The 14566-nt window shown below is 39.6% G+C and overlaps 1 protein-coding gene across 1 annotated transcript in view; it reads right to left on the minus strand.

Moving 5' to 3' along the window:
- The window catches only part of TBC1D2B (TBC1 domain family member 2B), a 35021-nt gene that overhangs the window by 4295 nt on the left and 16160 nt on the right, over positions 1-14566 (minus strand). The window contains 10 exon segments of the mRNA XM_030457269.1: positions 2683-2804; positions 4119-4304; positions 4928-5045; positions 6872-7366; positions 7872-8065; positions 9079-9189; positions 10403-10768; positions 10771-10797; positions 12638-12864; positions 13848-14005. Coding sequence (XP_030313129.1) covers positions 2683-2804; positions 4119-4304; positions 4928-5045; positions 6872-7366; positions 7872-8065; positions 9079-9189; positions 10403-10768; positions 10771-10797; positions 12638-12864; positions 13848-14005 — 2004 coding nt within the window.

A 14566-nucleotide genomic window follows, 5' to 3' on the forward strand; every position in this document is an offset into this window, starting at 1 on the left:
GATCACCCTCTCCAGAAAGAAATTCTTTCTCATCTCCAACCTAAACCTCCCCTGGCACAACTTGAGACCCTGCCCTCTTGTCTTGCTGAGAGTTGCCTGGGAAAAGAGCCCAACCCCCCCCTGGCTCCAACCTCCTTTCAGGGAGTTGGAGAGAGTGATGAGGTCTCCCCTGAGCCTCCTCTTTTCTATTTTTTTTCTTAATTTTTTTTTTTTAATTATTTATAAAAAAAAAAATTTCCCTGGACACAGGCATTTTACTCATTGCTTTCTTCTTGTTCTTGCAGCTCCACCAATGTTACCCTGGATTCCTCTTATAACTGGAGGTTTCTTCTCTATCTCAAAAAGAGATTGATATATCAACACCAAATTCAATTACAAAATATAATAATATCCTCTTTCTGTGTTATCAAATGCTCAACAGTTGGCAAAGCCCTCTGCAAACCCCATGTAATGCTCCAGATGGTAGTTACAGAGTTAGCTACACAGTTATTCTTGATGGATACCTAAAATATGCATCATCATTTCCTAGGGGAAAGAGAGGAACTGGAATTTAGCTTATTCCAAAGCTGAGACATCATATACTCATTATCAGATGAACTCAAATATTAGGAACATTTATTCAGTTATTTAAGGCTATGCTCCCCATATATTTTTCTTTTTTTCTTTTTTCTTTTTTTTTTTTTGAGTGACCAAGAACGATTTCCTGCTATTTATAAACAGAACACATTCCCAACAGCTTCTCTGTGTACAACATGCTATGGAACAAAACTTTCATCTGCAGAAAAGATGAAATGTAAAAAAAACCTAACTATGACATCCTATAACCTAGAAGATGATTATGGATGTCTATAGGGAATTTTCTCCACTAGAGAGCTTAAACCTAAAAACTGTGAGCAAATTCACTCTCTAACCCATTCAGGATGTCCCATGAAATCTATATAAAAATAATCTTTTTCAATTTTTCCTCTACAATAAGGTGACTTTTTGTCCATATCAGTGGAGACATCATTCTGCATGCTTTTGCACTGTTTATATTTTTATGCTGCAAACCTTGTACAAAAATGGTAGGCTAAGAAACCACCAGGTGGTTGGAATCACACCCTGTCAGTACCTGCAGGCAAATTCATATCCCCTGGGTGGCACTCCATGACTACTTTCAACTCAGACTTTGAAAATCCTAATAAAAGAGAAACCTACAGACCAACACTTAATGAATTTGTGTTGTAGAGTATCTGTGATGCACTGAATTCTGTCTTCACCTCAGCTCACATCACCACCTAGCTCAGTTTTTTAACACTGAGCTGTCTTCCAGCAATGTCAGACTTATCCAAAATAGGTTATTTCAACACCAGAAAGTCTAGCCAAGAGAGATAAGCCCATCATTTCCTTTAAATAACTGGAAATCAGAAGGCAACCAAAATCTGCAGCTTTGATTAAATAAAAAAATTTTGTTCAAATTAGTTAAAAGCAAAAAAAAAAATTTTTGTCCTTTTCTTTAGCAGCCTTTTGTTTCTGGTGATAGTGGTACTACTGGTATTAGATGTTACACGTTTGATAATAAGCTCCAAAATAGCCTGTTTATAGATGATAAACATCCACACATTTGTTTAATTTTTTTTTTTTGTTAAAAATATGTGGACCATTTTTCCCCATCTCTGTCACTTCCAGGTTTGGAATCAGAGTCAGCATTTATTTTGGTCACAAACAGCTGAGTACAACTGTCCAGCATTTTTCAAATCAAAGGGGGAACACTAAAATAAAAAAAAGCACCATCTCCAACTCCCCCTCAAGAGTTTTTTGAGAGTTTCCAGCAGAGGAAACATCATCTGTTATTAAGACTTTGACCATATAATTTGGGTGCAGAACATTCCCCCTTCATCAGTCCCAGCAACCCCTTTTAAGCACAGAGCAACTTGACTCAGTTTTAACTTCTCTTCAGTCAAAACTGAAGTCCAGGAAGTAAAACCAACAAATAGCTCTTGCAGTAGGAGCCAAAGTACAAGCTTTAGCTCATATGGAATTTATTACAGCAAAACCAAACCCCTCAGATTCCAGTATATGATTCTGTACTCAATTAAAATTGAGTGAGTTTCACTATCTGCACAAAACAAGCACTAATCCTGACTAAAAGCATGACTTTTCCTGTTTTTCCTCTTGAAACCAGGAACCTAAAACATTAGACTGTAATTTACAAACTGTAATTCCTATGCAAGGCCTGAAAAAACAGCAGAGTATCCAATATCTATTTATTCTCTGCTTCTCATCTTAAGATGTAGCTGGAGTTAGGTGGCATTAGCCACATCACTAAGAACCTGGTGGGTCATAGCTCATGTTTTTAGTAGTATTTGAGCCAGGATGTGGTTTTATTTACAAGCTAAGCTGTATCCACAATGCAGGGATTCACCTATGGCTGAAACTCCTAAGTGCTGCTACCATGATCTAACTGCTAAATGAGAGAAACAACTTGGCAAAGTCAACTCAATCACACCCCAAAAATGGACAACTATGCATTCGCTACTTGTGCTTTCGTCTGTTAGAGAAACTGCTCAGAAGAAACCTAAGTAGTTTCATCTCGAGTTGCTTTACATCTAAATTAAGACCTAGATGACAACAAAACAACAAAAAACCTCACAGCAGACTTCTTCCATGCCTTTCAATCCCACACAAGTCTGAGTTACCCACCGAGCATCAAGTATCGTGCGAGTGAAGTAGCGAAGGTACTTGAAAATGGACATGGAATCCTGCAGCTTTAGGATTTCCTCTTCTTTGTACTTAAAAAGTGCCAGGGCAAATCGGAATATTACCTGATAAAAATACATAAAATGGTTGGTACATTCTAAGAACAGAATATAGGATTCTCATTATTATCTGGTACAAAGTCTTCCCTCCCGGCTGCATCCGAGCTCTATAACCACACACTCCACCCCTCTCTCCCCTGCCCAGCTCCTCACTTCCAAAAGCTGGGAAAAATTCCTGTTGTGGCCTGTAACCAAGACAGGGAGCTCTGCAGCACTACCCAGAATATAATTTGGGTTTATGGCATATAAATGCTTTTAAGTCTTGAGTTCCTAATGCAGTTCCAGAACAAAGACTGCTGGGCCTGGTGAATGCACTTACTGAGTTACTGCAGAGCCCAAATTGAGTTTTGCTTTTTAAACAGGCTGTTCCTCCATGCCTTGAATTTTCCTAGCAGACTGGAGGACTGATGGTGAAGAAACTGCTGGTACTAGTTCATCAGTCAGCTAAGGCATGGGCTGGGAAAAGCATTATTTTCCTTAATTCTGCAAAAGCTTCACTGAGTTCTGAACTTAGCCTGCAGCTGGGTGTCTTCACAAAATGTCACTATGCTTAAAACTTAAATTTGAGTGAACAAACAACCAAACCACCACAGCATATTAGAATGCAGGGGTGAGGCCAACAAGAACCCTAACTAACACACAGTGCTTGTCTACTTAAACCCCTGTTCTCTCCAATTGCTTAACTGCCTACTCCAGCTATTTCAGTGTGGTGCTTGAACCTGCTGATTTTTTACTTGCAATGATTTTATTGCACAGCAATGTCACAAGAAACAGATCAAAATCCTTTCACCCCTACTCTTAATTTTTGAGATAGGAGCCCAGAAAAATCACAGCTTGTCTGCAGAAATAAAACAAAGAGCTGCTGCAGAGACAAGCCAAACATTACACTGGGTTACTGCTAGTTTTTACATCTTTCCTGTACTTTTAACTTCTGCCTCCTTCACTAACACTTTCTTCTTTATAAGAGTCTCTCTCATTCTGACTGGATTACTTCAACCTGATTGACAGCACTACACAGGAGTAAAGAGCACTGCTTACAGCTTTATTTTTCAGAGGTAAAAAAAATAATGTTTGGTGAAAGGAAAATACCTCGTGTTAAGAATTCTTTCATATAACTCAAGCTTTTAACTTGCAGAACACAGATAAAGTGGAAACTGTTTTGTCTGGTTGTTTATGCACATTTTCTCCTCTTTTTCCTACTGGTGAGTTTAACTGAAAGGATTCTTCTTGTGAAACCATCTTCCCCCACCCTGCACTCAGTAACACCACAGTATTTTGTTACCAGGGAACACCTGAAGAAAGATGGCTCATTCACTTCACCTTTGGTCCCTCGTATAGGAAGGAGTCCCAGATTTTAAAAAGGATGTCACTAACCACGCTGTCCACAAATACCACCAGAAACCAGTTGAAAGTGATGAGGGTGTAGTCAACTTTGTACTGTTCAAAATGAGCATGCAGTCGGGGAAGCTTCTCACTCATTAAATCCTTGAATACTCGCTGATCAACCTAAGGAGATAAAAAAAAAAAAATGGCATTATTGCTCCTACATTTTCCAATACAGACGTAATTTAAAGCAGGGCTGTTACCAATCTTTATGTGAAGGTTTTCCAGAGATAACCAGGAGACCTAGGACTGTCTAATTAACACTTGTAAGCTACATCAACCCAATACACACCACCCCTGCTGACAAAACCTTTTGTAGATGTTGTGCTGCACTGGTGCAGGAGCATCAGAGCAAAGAACAAGCTGGGAAAGACTGGGAGGGAGGAGGCAGGAGGGAGCAGAGTGTGGCTTGGAAGCAGAGGAGTGCTATAGTGTATACTGCTTGCAAAATGCATCCTCACTCCCATTCTCTCAGGGAGCCCATAACCACCTGTGTCCCCCCTGCCCCATTTCCCCACCCACTAAATTTTGAGGACAGAAGTGATAAATCAGCCCAGACAATACTGCAAAGCTAATAGTCAGGGGAGAGGTTAAAAACTGGAGTTCCAAGCAGATTGCTGAGCAGTTATTTCAGTGTTATACCCAATCCTCGGCCAGGCCCAGCCCCCAGACAGAGCAGTTTCAGGGTAAAGCTTTTTCCTGGCTGCAGTTTTCAGGGCCAGGCTTTATTCTGGTGGAGCACAAACCTGAGAGCCCAGCAGTGTCTTCGTGTAGTAGTCACGAGGCATGAAAACTTCCACTATTGTTACCAGACACCAAAAAGCATCTTCCTGTTCCAAGTACAGAAGGGCAATTGCTACCAATCTGAAAAGAGGGTTTATTTGCAGAGAAAAAAGATTATTATCACAAAATACATCAGAATAAAGACTGCTTCTGCTCAGCAGAGATAAATGCACTCCAGAGCAAAACTGTCAAGGAAGTTTCAGAGGGGGCAATGAGATGCCCTCTCAGCCAAGCCAAATATTTTAATCAGTTAAATCAGAAAGCAGATAAATTTGCTAGGAGCCATTTTTCCAGGAACTACATCAAAATAATTAGAACCCTCTAAGTCCTAAGTATACAACTCCAGTTACCAGACTTTTGAAAAGCAGAACAGATAACTCTTGCCTTTCACACAAAATTGTTGTGAGTTTAGAAAAAGCCTTGCCAGCGTGTTTGCTTTATATCCATTAAGATAAATAAAAGCAATATTTTTGTCTCTGTCTACCATTGTCTTTTAAGAAAAAGAAAAGGTCTGAAAAGTTTTCAAAGACTAAATTTGTTCGAAGTGTTTCTTGAAGTAGGGAAAAAAAAACCCAAACCAAACCAGCGGCAGCATTCCTGGTTTTCCTGTTTCCAATGAGCATTATGAAAAAAAAACCCAATAAAATCAGAGTAACTTCATGTTGCTGATTGCTGCTTGAGTATGAAGGGTAACCTCCAATATATTTTTCAGAGTTAACTTGTTTTATTTCTGTATTCAGGAGAAGATGCAACAACATGAACTGCTTCTGATTTTACAGTTTAAAAAGGTGATCACACTCTAAAAGGTTAAGAGAACCATAGCAAGCAGTAAATATTTATTTTGCTTTTAACTTCTGCAAGTAAATCCTAATAGAGAATTATTTACAGTAAAACCAAAAATGAAATTCAAAGATGTCCCAGGAGAAAATAATGCTGCACAGAAAGTTCAAATTTAGCAAAAGCATTTCTGACACCTCCTTGGCACCAGAAATATGTTGCTTCAAGACTGCAGCAGCATCTACAGACATGTCCTGTGATATGCCAGCAACATTATTATTATTAATATTATTATTAAAAATGCAAGATTTCCCTACAGCACCTAATCACTAGTGATGAATACTCAGCAACAGATTGCCCATGACTACATTATTCACTACTGCTACTCAGTACCTCAGCTATATCTACTCACTGCCTCTACTCAAGTATTTTTATCAGTGCTGTTTCATATTATAAACCTGCTCCAGTTCAGAAGTCTTTTGCCCTATTCTAGTGCATAAATTGGTGCACAAATTGATGCCTATGCTATTATATCATGGCAACAAGGAGGGTGTTAGACAACACACCTGCTTCTAATAATATCCTCCTTTACTACAGATCTCAAAGTACCACAACTATTTTAGCAAACACCAACTGCAAAGACCCCAAAGTTTCCTTAAGCTTCTAACCTGAGAATCACCAGTCAACCACTGCAGTTCTGATGGAAGACTCCCGTGGGAAATGCTGACATTTGCATCTTTAACAGTACAAAAAGCTTCCAAGTATTTATATTTGCTTTTTAAAAAAAGTAAAAATAATGATAATTAAAAAAACCCTAATAGATTCTTGCACACAAGTGCAGAAGGATGCCCTGTAATTGACAGGAACACCACGTAAAACAAACTAGCTCATTTCACATGGGAGCCCAGTTCCTGTTCTTCTGCCAAGCTGCAAGTTCATGATCCCAGTCTTATGATTTTTATTGGATTTCAAAGATGTGATAGTTATCTGTTTACTTAAATATTAAAAACTGTGAAGGGACAACCCCTAGGGCAAATGGCTGTCCAAAAGCAGGTGGCTAATAACGTGATCTGAGAGGCTTGTGAAGGGTTTCACTGCACAGTTATTACTTAGGATCTGCAAAATCTGACCTGTTGAGCCCTTGGCAATATCCTATATCAGGATTTCTCCACGAGAAGGCCAGCAGCACATTTCTCAGCTTCTGGATCCCCTCAGATGTTGGGGAGGAATAATGTTTGTTGTTGGGCAAAGTCCTCAAGAGATCCAACTCGATTTGTTTGGACGCCGGATTTTGCTTTTCCAGAGCGTTTTGAAGCAAGGTTTGGAAGTAGCCAGGAACAGCACTGTCCTTGAACTTTTTCACATGGAGATTGACACACCACTTCCACATCTTGGAACGGTGCTCATGGGGGATTCCAGAGCGGATCAGGTTCTTCAGCTCCACACAGCACATCATCTCTCTGTTCATTGTGCTTGCCAGATAGTTTTCCCATTTTACTCCCGCTGAGATCTCTCGATTTTCACTGAGAGAAAGTGACTTCAGGTCCAAAGCTCGTGATTTTGCTACAAGTTTCTCCTCCTCATCATCCTCTGGGACAGTCTGAAAACCATATATATCGTATTCACTGAAATGGAGGGGGGAAAAGAGAAAAAAAGGATTAAAAAAATGTGCTCAATAGCCCGAAAACTCCCAAATTCCCACCTAATGTTGCTTCAAATATCCCTCAAGCCACTCCCCATAGTTTTCAAGCTTTAAGAACTATTAAACATTTTTCTAAAGTATATCCTTTATTAAATAATTATTTTTATAATCCCATATAAAAAAAAAAACTTGTGGCATATATATTGCCACAAAGTTAAAGCAATTTATTTACAAACATGGTCAAGTTCAAATAAATTCAGCTCTTCAGTGGCTCACCTTCAGTAGGTGCACAGCAACATTTTGTGCTGAGCTTTATGCTGTATCTCAAATAAAATAACTGTTTTTCAACAGCCCAAAGGATTTAGTGATGGCATTGCTATTCATGAAAAGAAATAGATTAAAACCTGCCTGTTTTCCAGGTAGTTGGTGTGAGAATCAGGCCCACTGGCCAAGGTACACAAACATGTGTCTTAACTGGATGGAATTACCTGACCAGGTGTGGTTTGAAGAAGGCTTGTTCTGGTTGTTCACTGGTTTCTGCCTTCAAGGCATCTTCCAGTAACTGTGTGATGACCTCACGAGCAGGACTCTGCTCCTCAGAACAAACAGGAGTTTTCATTTCTTGAAGCAGGATCAAGTATTTACTTTCTATCTGACAGAGTTTGGCTTCCAAGCTAGTATACTGCAGAAAGCAACACCCAGTGTTAGAAGTCTTCAGAAACTAACTCTGAACTACTCTTCTTTGAAAATCTGGTTAAACATTCATTCACTCATTTTGCTTAGAAACCTGTAAGCATGAAACAGTCTGCTTTACCTTCCCATTCTTGCAGCACAGATACTTTTATGCAGAAAATAAAAACAATGCATGCATTTTACTGCCTTACTGCAAAATGCTGTGCATAAAGTAGTTGGGAAAGAAACATGCAGAAAATCTGAGCAAGCTTTGCCATGACACTGCATGAACAACAAATTTGAGCTTATAAAGTAACACCTTTATTCTATACATACTTTGACAAAAAGAACTTAACAGGAACTTTGAAGGTATGAGTTAGGTAAGAGTATCTAGGAATTGTAAAGTCACATCTTGGTGTCAAAAATAAAGCATTCAGACATGGCCCCTATGTTTCCAAAAAACCAAAAGCAAACCCTATTAAACCACAGCTATAGGTATGTTACCTTAGCTAAATAAATGCCTGCATGTTCCTGGCCCCAGGCAACAGAGATCTTCATTATTTACCTGCAGTTTTTCTACACTTTAATTATCTGTATAGAAGCACACTCCCAAAGTTACATTTACATTGCCATAATCATCCCTCGTGCTCAGGAGAAAGCTCTACACAGTGACATACCAAATCCTTTCATGTCCTCTCTTTTCCATACTTCAGTGAGATTACATTACACCCTTAACTCTGAAAAACTATGTTTTTCAGTAATACAAATGCCTGTGTTCCTAAGGTAGGAAAAAGCTCCACTGGTTAAAATGATTTTTAAGTCAATTAATTCTTTTAAGAATCCATTCTGAAAGACGAGTCTGTAAGGACTGGGTTGGGGGGATTTTTTTTGTTTGTTTGTTTGTTTTCCTTAAATTTAATACATTTAAGACTTTCCATTTCCATTCCGTGAGAGATTGACAGATGAAGTTTTGAAAACTGCTTTAGAAATTGCCACAACAAGAACACAGGGTGTCAGTCTGACCTTTGCCTGCCATTCTCTCTCTCTCGCTTCTGCATTTCTTCGTAGAGCTGAAAGTTCCAAAATCTCCTTGTTTAAAAACTTATTCTGGGTCTTGTAACCCTGAAGATTGTCCTGTTGATAAAAAAAATAAATTAAAAAAAGGATTTTTAATGAAAATACTTTGCAAAAAGTAAATGCCTACCAGAGAAAGCATACCTCCAACTACAGAACAAGCAGCTGCTATTAAGACTTGTCATTAAGAATGCCAGGCTCAGTATTATTTTTAAGTCTTTGCCAGTCAAGCACACATGTCAAATATGAGAGCAAAGGTGTGCAGGGTGGTGCTGTGCCTCACCTGCACCCCTTCCAGTGCTGCAGTCCCAGCAGAAGCTGTCATGAGCCCCACGAGGCTGCACCACCAGCACCCTGCACACTCAGCACCCCTGGGGTCCTGGTGCTGCACACACCATGCAACAGCAAACACGGGGGCAAAAAGCCCCTTGGGTTTTGGTTACCCTTACCAGTCATCAGTTGGAGCACAGGTCTGACATCTGCCTCCACACAAAAAGAGAAATCTGTGGCAATCAGCTTCCTTGCCTCATCTTCTCAGCTCCAGGCTACAAATATTACCTCTGAAACCTGAGGTTGTAGGGTGAGGGAACTGTTGGTGCCATCCCAACAGTTACAAAACTCAACTTCCACACTTGACAGCACCTACAAGCTGTGGATTTCTTTCTGCCAAGACCACTGGTTTCAGCTTTACTGTCCAAAAGCTTCTAGATTCACATATAGGAAAGAAAATTATGAACTTCTGTAAATATTTTAAATGACCTGTATTCTGTATCCCTGGAAATGTTAGTTTGTAATACAACACTTCAGCAAAGCCTGTTTAAGACACAACATCTAAGCAAGCCTGTTCAGAGCAAACAAGGTAACTTCAGTAACAGTTAAGAATTTCTCACACATATTTAAAAAAAGAAAAAAAGGGTTTAAAAAAAAAAAAAAGCAACTCTTTTCCTCCATGCTCCTCCATTTTCCTCTTACCCTACTTTTTCCTGTTCCTTTGATTACTTCTCACATCACTCCTCTTCCACACCAATGATTAAATCACTGGAAGTATGGGACACTGTGCTATAGATGTACAGACCAGCTCAAAGTATCTAAGTTCTGTTTATTTTGCCACGTAACAGTTCCAAGGGTGGATTCCAAGCAGAGAAAGCCTCAGCTGGTGACTACCTTGGAGAACTGCTGTAGGGACCTCCTCAAATAGAACAGCAGACTAGAAAGTAGTTATTAAAGGGAGCAGACAGTCCCCTAAGCACCAAGAGAGAGACATTGCTCTTACTTTTAGTCTGTCCAGTTCCTGCAGTTCCTTACTAGTACAGGTGGTCCCAGAAGAATTTACAGCTCCACTTTGAGAAGATGTAGTGTCCTCACACTCACTGAGCTGACGAGACAGCTTCATGATGACTTCATCTTTAGCCTGAATCGTTTCCATCAGCATGCCCAGCTGCTCATTCAGTTCTCCAACTTTGTATTTCAGATTCTTGACTTCCTGCTGGAGATTATCTTTTTCCAGGTTTAACCTTTCCAGCTGGTTGTTGAGACCCAAAATCTGGTCATCCTTTTGGTGCAAAAGCTCTAGTTTGTCTTTGGGAATCCCCTCACAAAGACGGCTTGGGAAGTATTTATCATACTGGGATGACCGGGACTGTTTTGCTGCAGAAGGCGCACCAGCTCCTGAGAATGTTAAGAGAGAAAGACTGTAATAAAGTTTCTAAGCTTCACAACTCAGAAATCTGATACCAACCAAAAGAAGGCTTTGGAATGGGTTTTGCAGCTGAATCATCCACTTTTATCAGAGTTCAGGGTGGTGTTTTCAGGAAAGAAAGGAAACACATGACGTGATTTTTTGGCTTCAGACAAAAAAAAAAAAAAGGAGATGAACAAAACAAAAAGGGAAAGATAATTAAGTGCTCTCTTTCCTAATAGATGCAGCAAAAATAAAAGGAGAACACAAATATATGGTGTTTTGCTGAAAAGAGTCTGGGGAGGGCTGTTTGTAATATGTTTCTACAGCATCAGCCCAGTAACTAAATGATGAGCCACAAGGGCAGAAAGAAGTTTCTGTGGTCAGAAATGTTGTGCAAAAAAAGATGGCATCAAATGTGCTGAGCTAAAACTCCTTTTTGGAAACACACCCAACTAACATCTCTACTGTCTCCATCTTCAATTTCCTCACACTAAAAAAAGACAAGTATCTTTGTGCATGGGATTACATAGAACCTGGAACTTGCAAGAGAGGTGCATGTGTTTTGCTTGGGGATTCACAGGTGGACATGCACAGGAGAACCTGACTTTTAAGCCAATTATACAGAAAGTAAAACCCTACTTGAGTGTTTACTGGAAGGAGATCTTCCCATGATATTCAAGAAGCAAAGCCTTTTGCATGCAAGTAAATCAAAGTGAAATTTAAAGGAAAAGAAATACTGTAAGAGTTCACCTTAGGTTCTACTAGAAGCTCGCCAAAAGCTAAGCCTGAAAAAACAAGACAAAATAAGCCCAACGATTGAAAGGAGAAAACCAAAAGAATTCAAAACAAGCAAAATAAAGCCTGACAAAATCAAAACCAAAACCCTCCCACAAGAAGGTAAGAAGATATTCCTGACGAATAACAAACACTAAGAAAGCAAGAAGAGCAGAATCCTCACTTACAATCCCCAATAATCTGGATTTTTTTTTTTTTTTTTTGCTGCTTCCCATGTCTGGATAATGGTTTAAAACTGTGGCACTGTGGGATGGTAAGTTCAACTGCAGAAATTTGCAATACTTAACAATAAAACTGGAATTTTACAATTTTAATTTTTTTTTAATTGTTCACTGACACTAGGAGTACAAGGACAGAAATAGAAATTGGTTTCATGGAACTCCTGAGAAACTGAATGCTGAGTAATATATCTGAAAGTTCACAAAATCCTGGAAAACCAGAGGCACACCTAGAATGAGCCACAGATTTTGAAAAATTCTTGTAACTAAACCCAAGGTATTTAAAAAAATTATCCAAGTTTTAAGGGCATTCAAGCAAGAACACTATAGGAGGGCAGTATTACTCACACAGATGATGAGAAAGAGAGATACCTCAGTGCCAATTCCCCATGAAATGAAACAAAACCCAAATGCAATAAAAAAGGATTTAGAAAGGAGAACTTCCTCAGGAATCCCATGTGCTGATGGTGAAAGGAGGTGTGATTATTGGCCAGCAACCTGGCATAGGCTGAGAAAGCAAGCTTCAGATCGTAAGAAAGACAGACTACACCAAGTTAATGAACACTGCACAACTGAAAGCTCTGTTCAGGGATCTAATGATCAACAGATAGATAATTTGGTCTCTCTTGTTTCATGGCTTTTGTAAACAAAGGTTCATTTAGCACCATTATTTTAGACCAACCAACCAGCTCTTCATGCAGTGAGATGAGTAAAAGAGTAAACTCACCCTGTGGTGAGTAAACTCAAGAGTAAACTCAACCACCACCTGCCAGATCCTTTTGCTTTTGTGCACCCTGCCTGAAGTCTTAATTACCTTTTGGCTCAAAAGGTCTTTCTTCAGCTTTTCCAACTCTTCTTGCTGGCTCTGGTACTTCAGCTGCAGTTCAGAGACCAGTTTGTTGCCATTCCCAGAACACCACTCTGTTGGAGAAGCGTCGCTGCTGTTGCGGTTTTTGCCTGACCCGATCATGTCCTTCAAGGGGCGCCTTGGTTTGTGTGGAATGCGACCAAAATCAAATGGAAAAGCTGAACCAGTCAGACCTGCATAAAACAATGTCTTCTGGTTCAGTTCACTTCATAAAAAGGCATTTCAAAGCATTCAGATTTCCTTTTAAAAATATGGTCATTAAAATCGGGCTCCAAGCAGCGTGTACACAGCCCGGTGGAGTCTCATTAAATGGGTCCCATACTCCAAGTTCCTTCCTTTGGTGGGAAAAGTATATAGCTCAAACTCTTCCCCCCTCCCAGTTAAAAGATTTAGATCATAAATTCATGCTTGTGAAATAAGATGTGAAGAGAACTTTACAAGTCATTACAGTAAAAAGAAAGTAGCCCTTACCACACCAAAGTAAACCTCGCTTCAAAAAATTAACAGCTCAAAAGGGATGAGAGAAAAACATCACTAAGATAGCATTGCATAAAGTTCTTTTGAGAAGCATTCAGTGTGAAGATTCTCCTCTGTTTATGTAACCTTCTTAGAGGGAAGGATGTTTTAAGAGATGAAGTGCTCTTAAGGAGCTGTAAAAATGTCTTCACAAGGTTATTGCAGACAGCGCTCAAATGTGAGAACCAGTTAAAAATGCACAGATGAGCTATCACTGCATATGCATCTCTACTTCTTTACCCATTTCAGAAGCAAGCCAAAATAACATGTATAACATTCACTGAGTCCACAGGCAATTCTGCTTCAGTGGGTGACACTCAACTGAACAACCAAACGCCTCAACATTTCCCTTCATCCTCTCATGCTGCAACTCAAGTGACAAAACACGAGGTGGGAACATGCTCAGAGGACCTGAAGCAGTGGACAGCAAGAGCTCATACTTATTCCACTGCACGTGAATGGTAGGGGACCCCAAACACACCACAAGGAAGTATTTTTTAAAAAAGAATTTACAGAGCTCTGGATGTGGCTTGTGAAGAAAAGATAAGCTTCCACTTATTTCCTGGACACAGACATAACACTGAACACTATTGCTAAAGAAGGCAAAGCATGTGCTCCCCTTCCTTCCTCCTACTTCTACCTTTACTTCCTTCTGCCAGGTGTTTCCTCTTTTCCTCCAGGGCCATTGAGTCCTCCAAATCTTTTGGGGATGGATCCAGCAATTCCCACTCTTCAGAGGTATAAAATATGCTCTTGCGATTTTCGTTACTTCCTTTTCTTAAAGAGGACATGGAATTCCTGTAACAGAGACAGCAGGAAAAGTGAAAAAAAAAAAATTTCATTCTGCATTCTTTTTACAAAGGGGTTTTCAAGGCAACCACTGCAGCTGAAACACAGACAAACCCAATACCAAATAAAAGGGAAAACAAAATTAAGCATATCCTACTAAACGGCACCTGATATCAACAGTGCTGCTTCAAAACCAGAAGAATTATTCAACTTGAGCAGAATATTAGTACCTAGGAGATCACTGTGGTCTTCTCAATCTCCTTAGATTGGCAGCAGAGAAAAATCAAGAACAAAAATGAAGATTTAGAAGCAGCATCTCTGCATTGATCAGTTATTGGAGCTTAGAGTTTTAGGATAACTGCAAAGCACTGCACAGCATGCAGACAAAACACACGCAGGTTATAGTTTCATATTCTGGATTAATTGAACTTGGGATCACTCAAGTGACTTCTTGTAGCTGAACTGCTGATGACAGACTCCTTAGCAGTTTCCCTTTCCTAAGCTGGAGCATTGCCAATCATCTGCAAGAACATTCCAGAGGCAACCTCTAAATTCCAGCTAAATAATTCT

The sequence above is a fragment of the Calypte anna genome, chromosome 10 (genome assembly GCF_003957555.1).
Source record: "Calypte anna isolate BGI_N300 chromosome 10, bCalAnn1_v1.p, whole genome shotgun sequence".
Classification (NCBI taxonomy): Eukaryota; Metazoa; Chordata; class Aves; order Apodiformes; family Trochilidae; genus Calypte; species Calypte anna.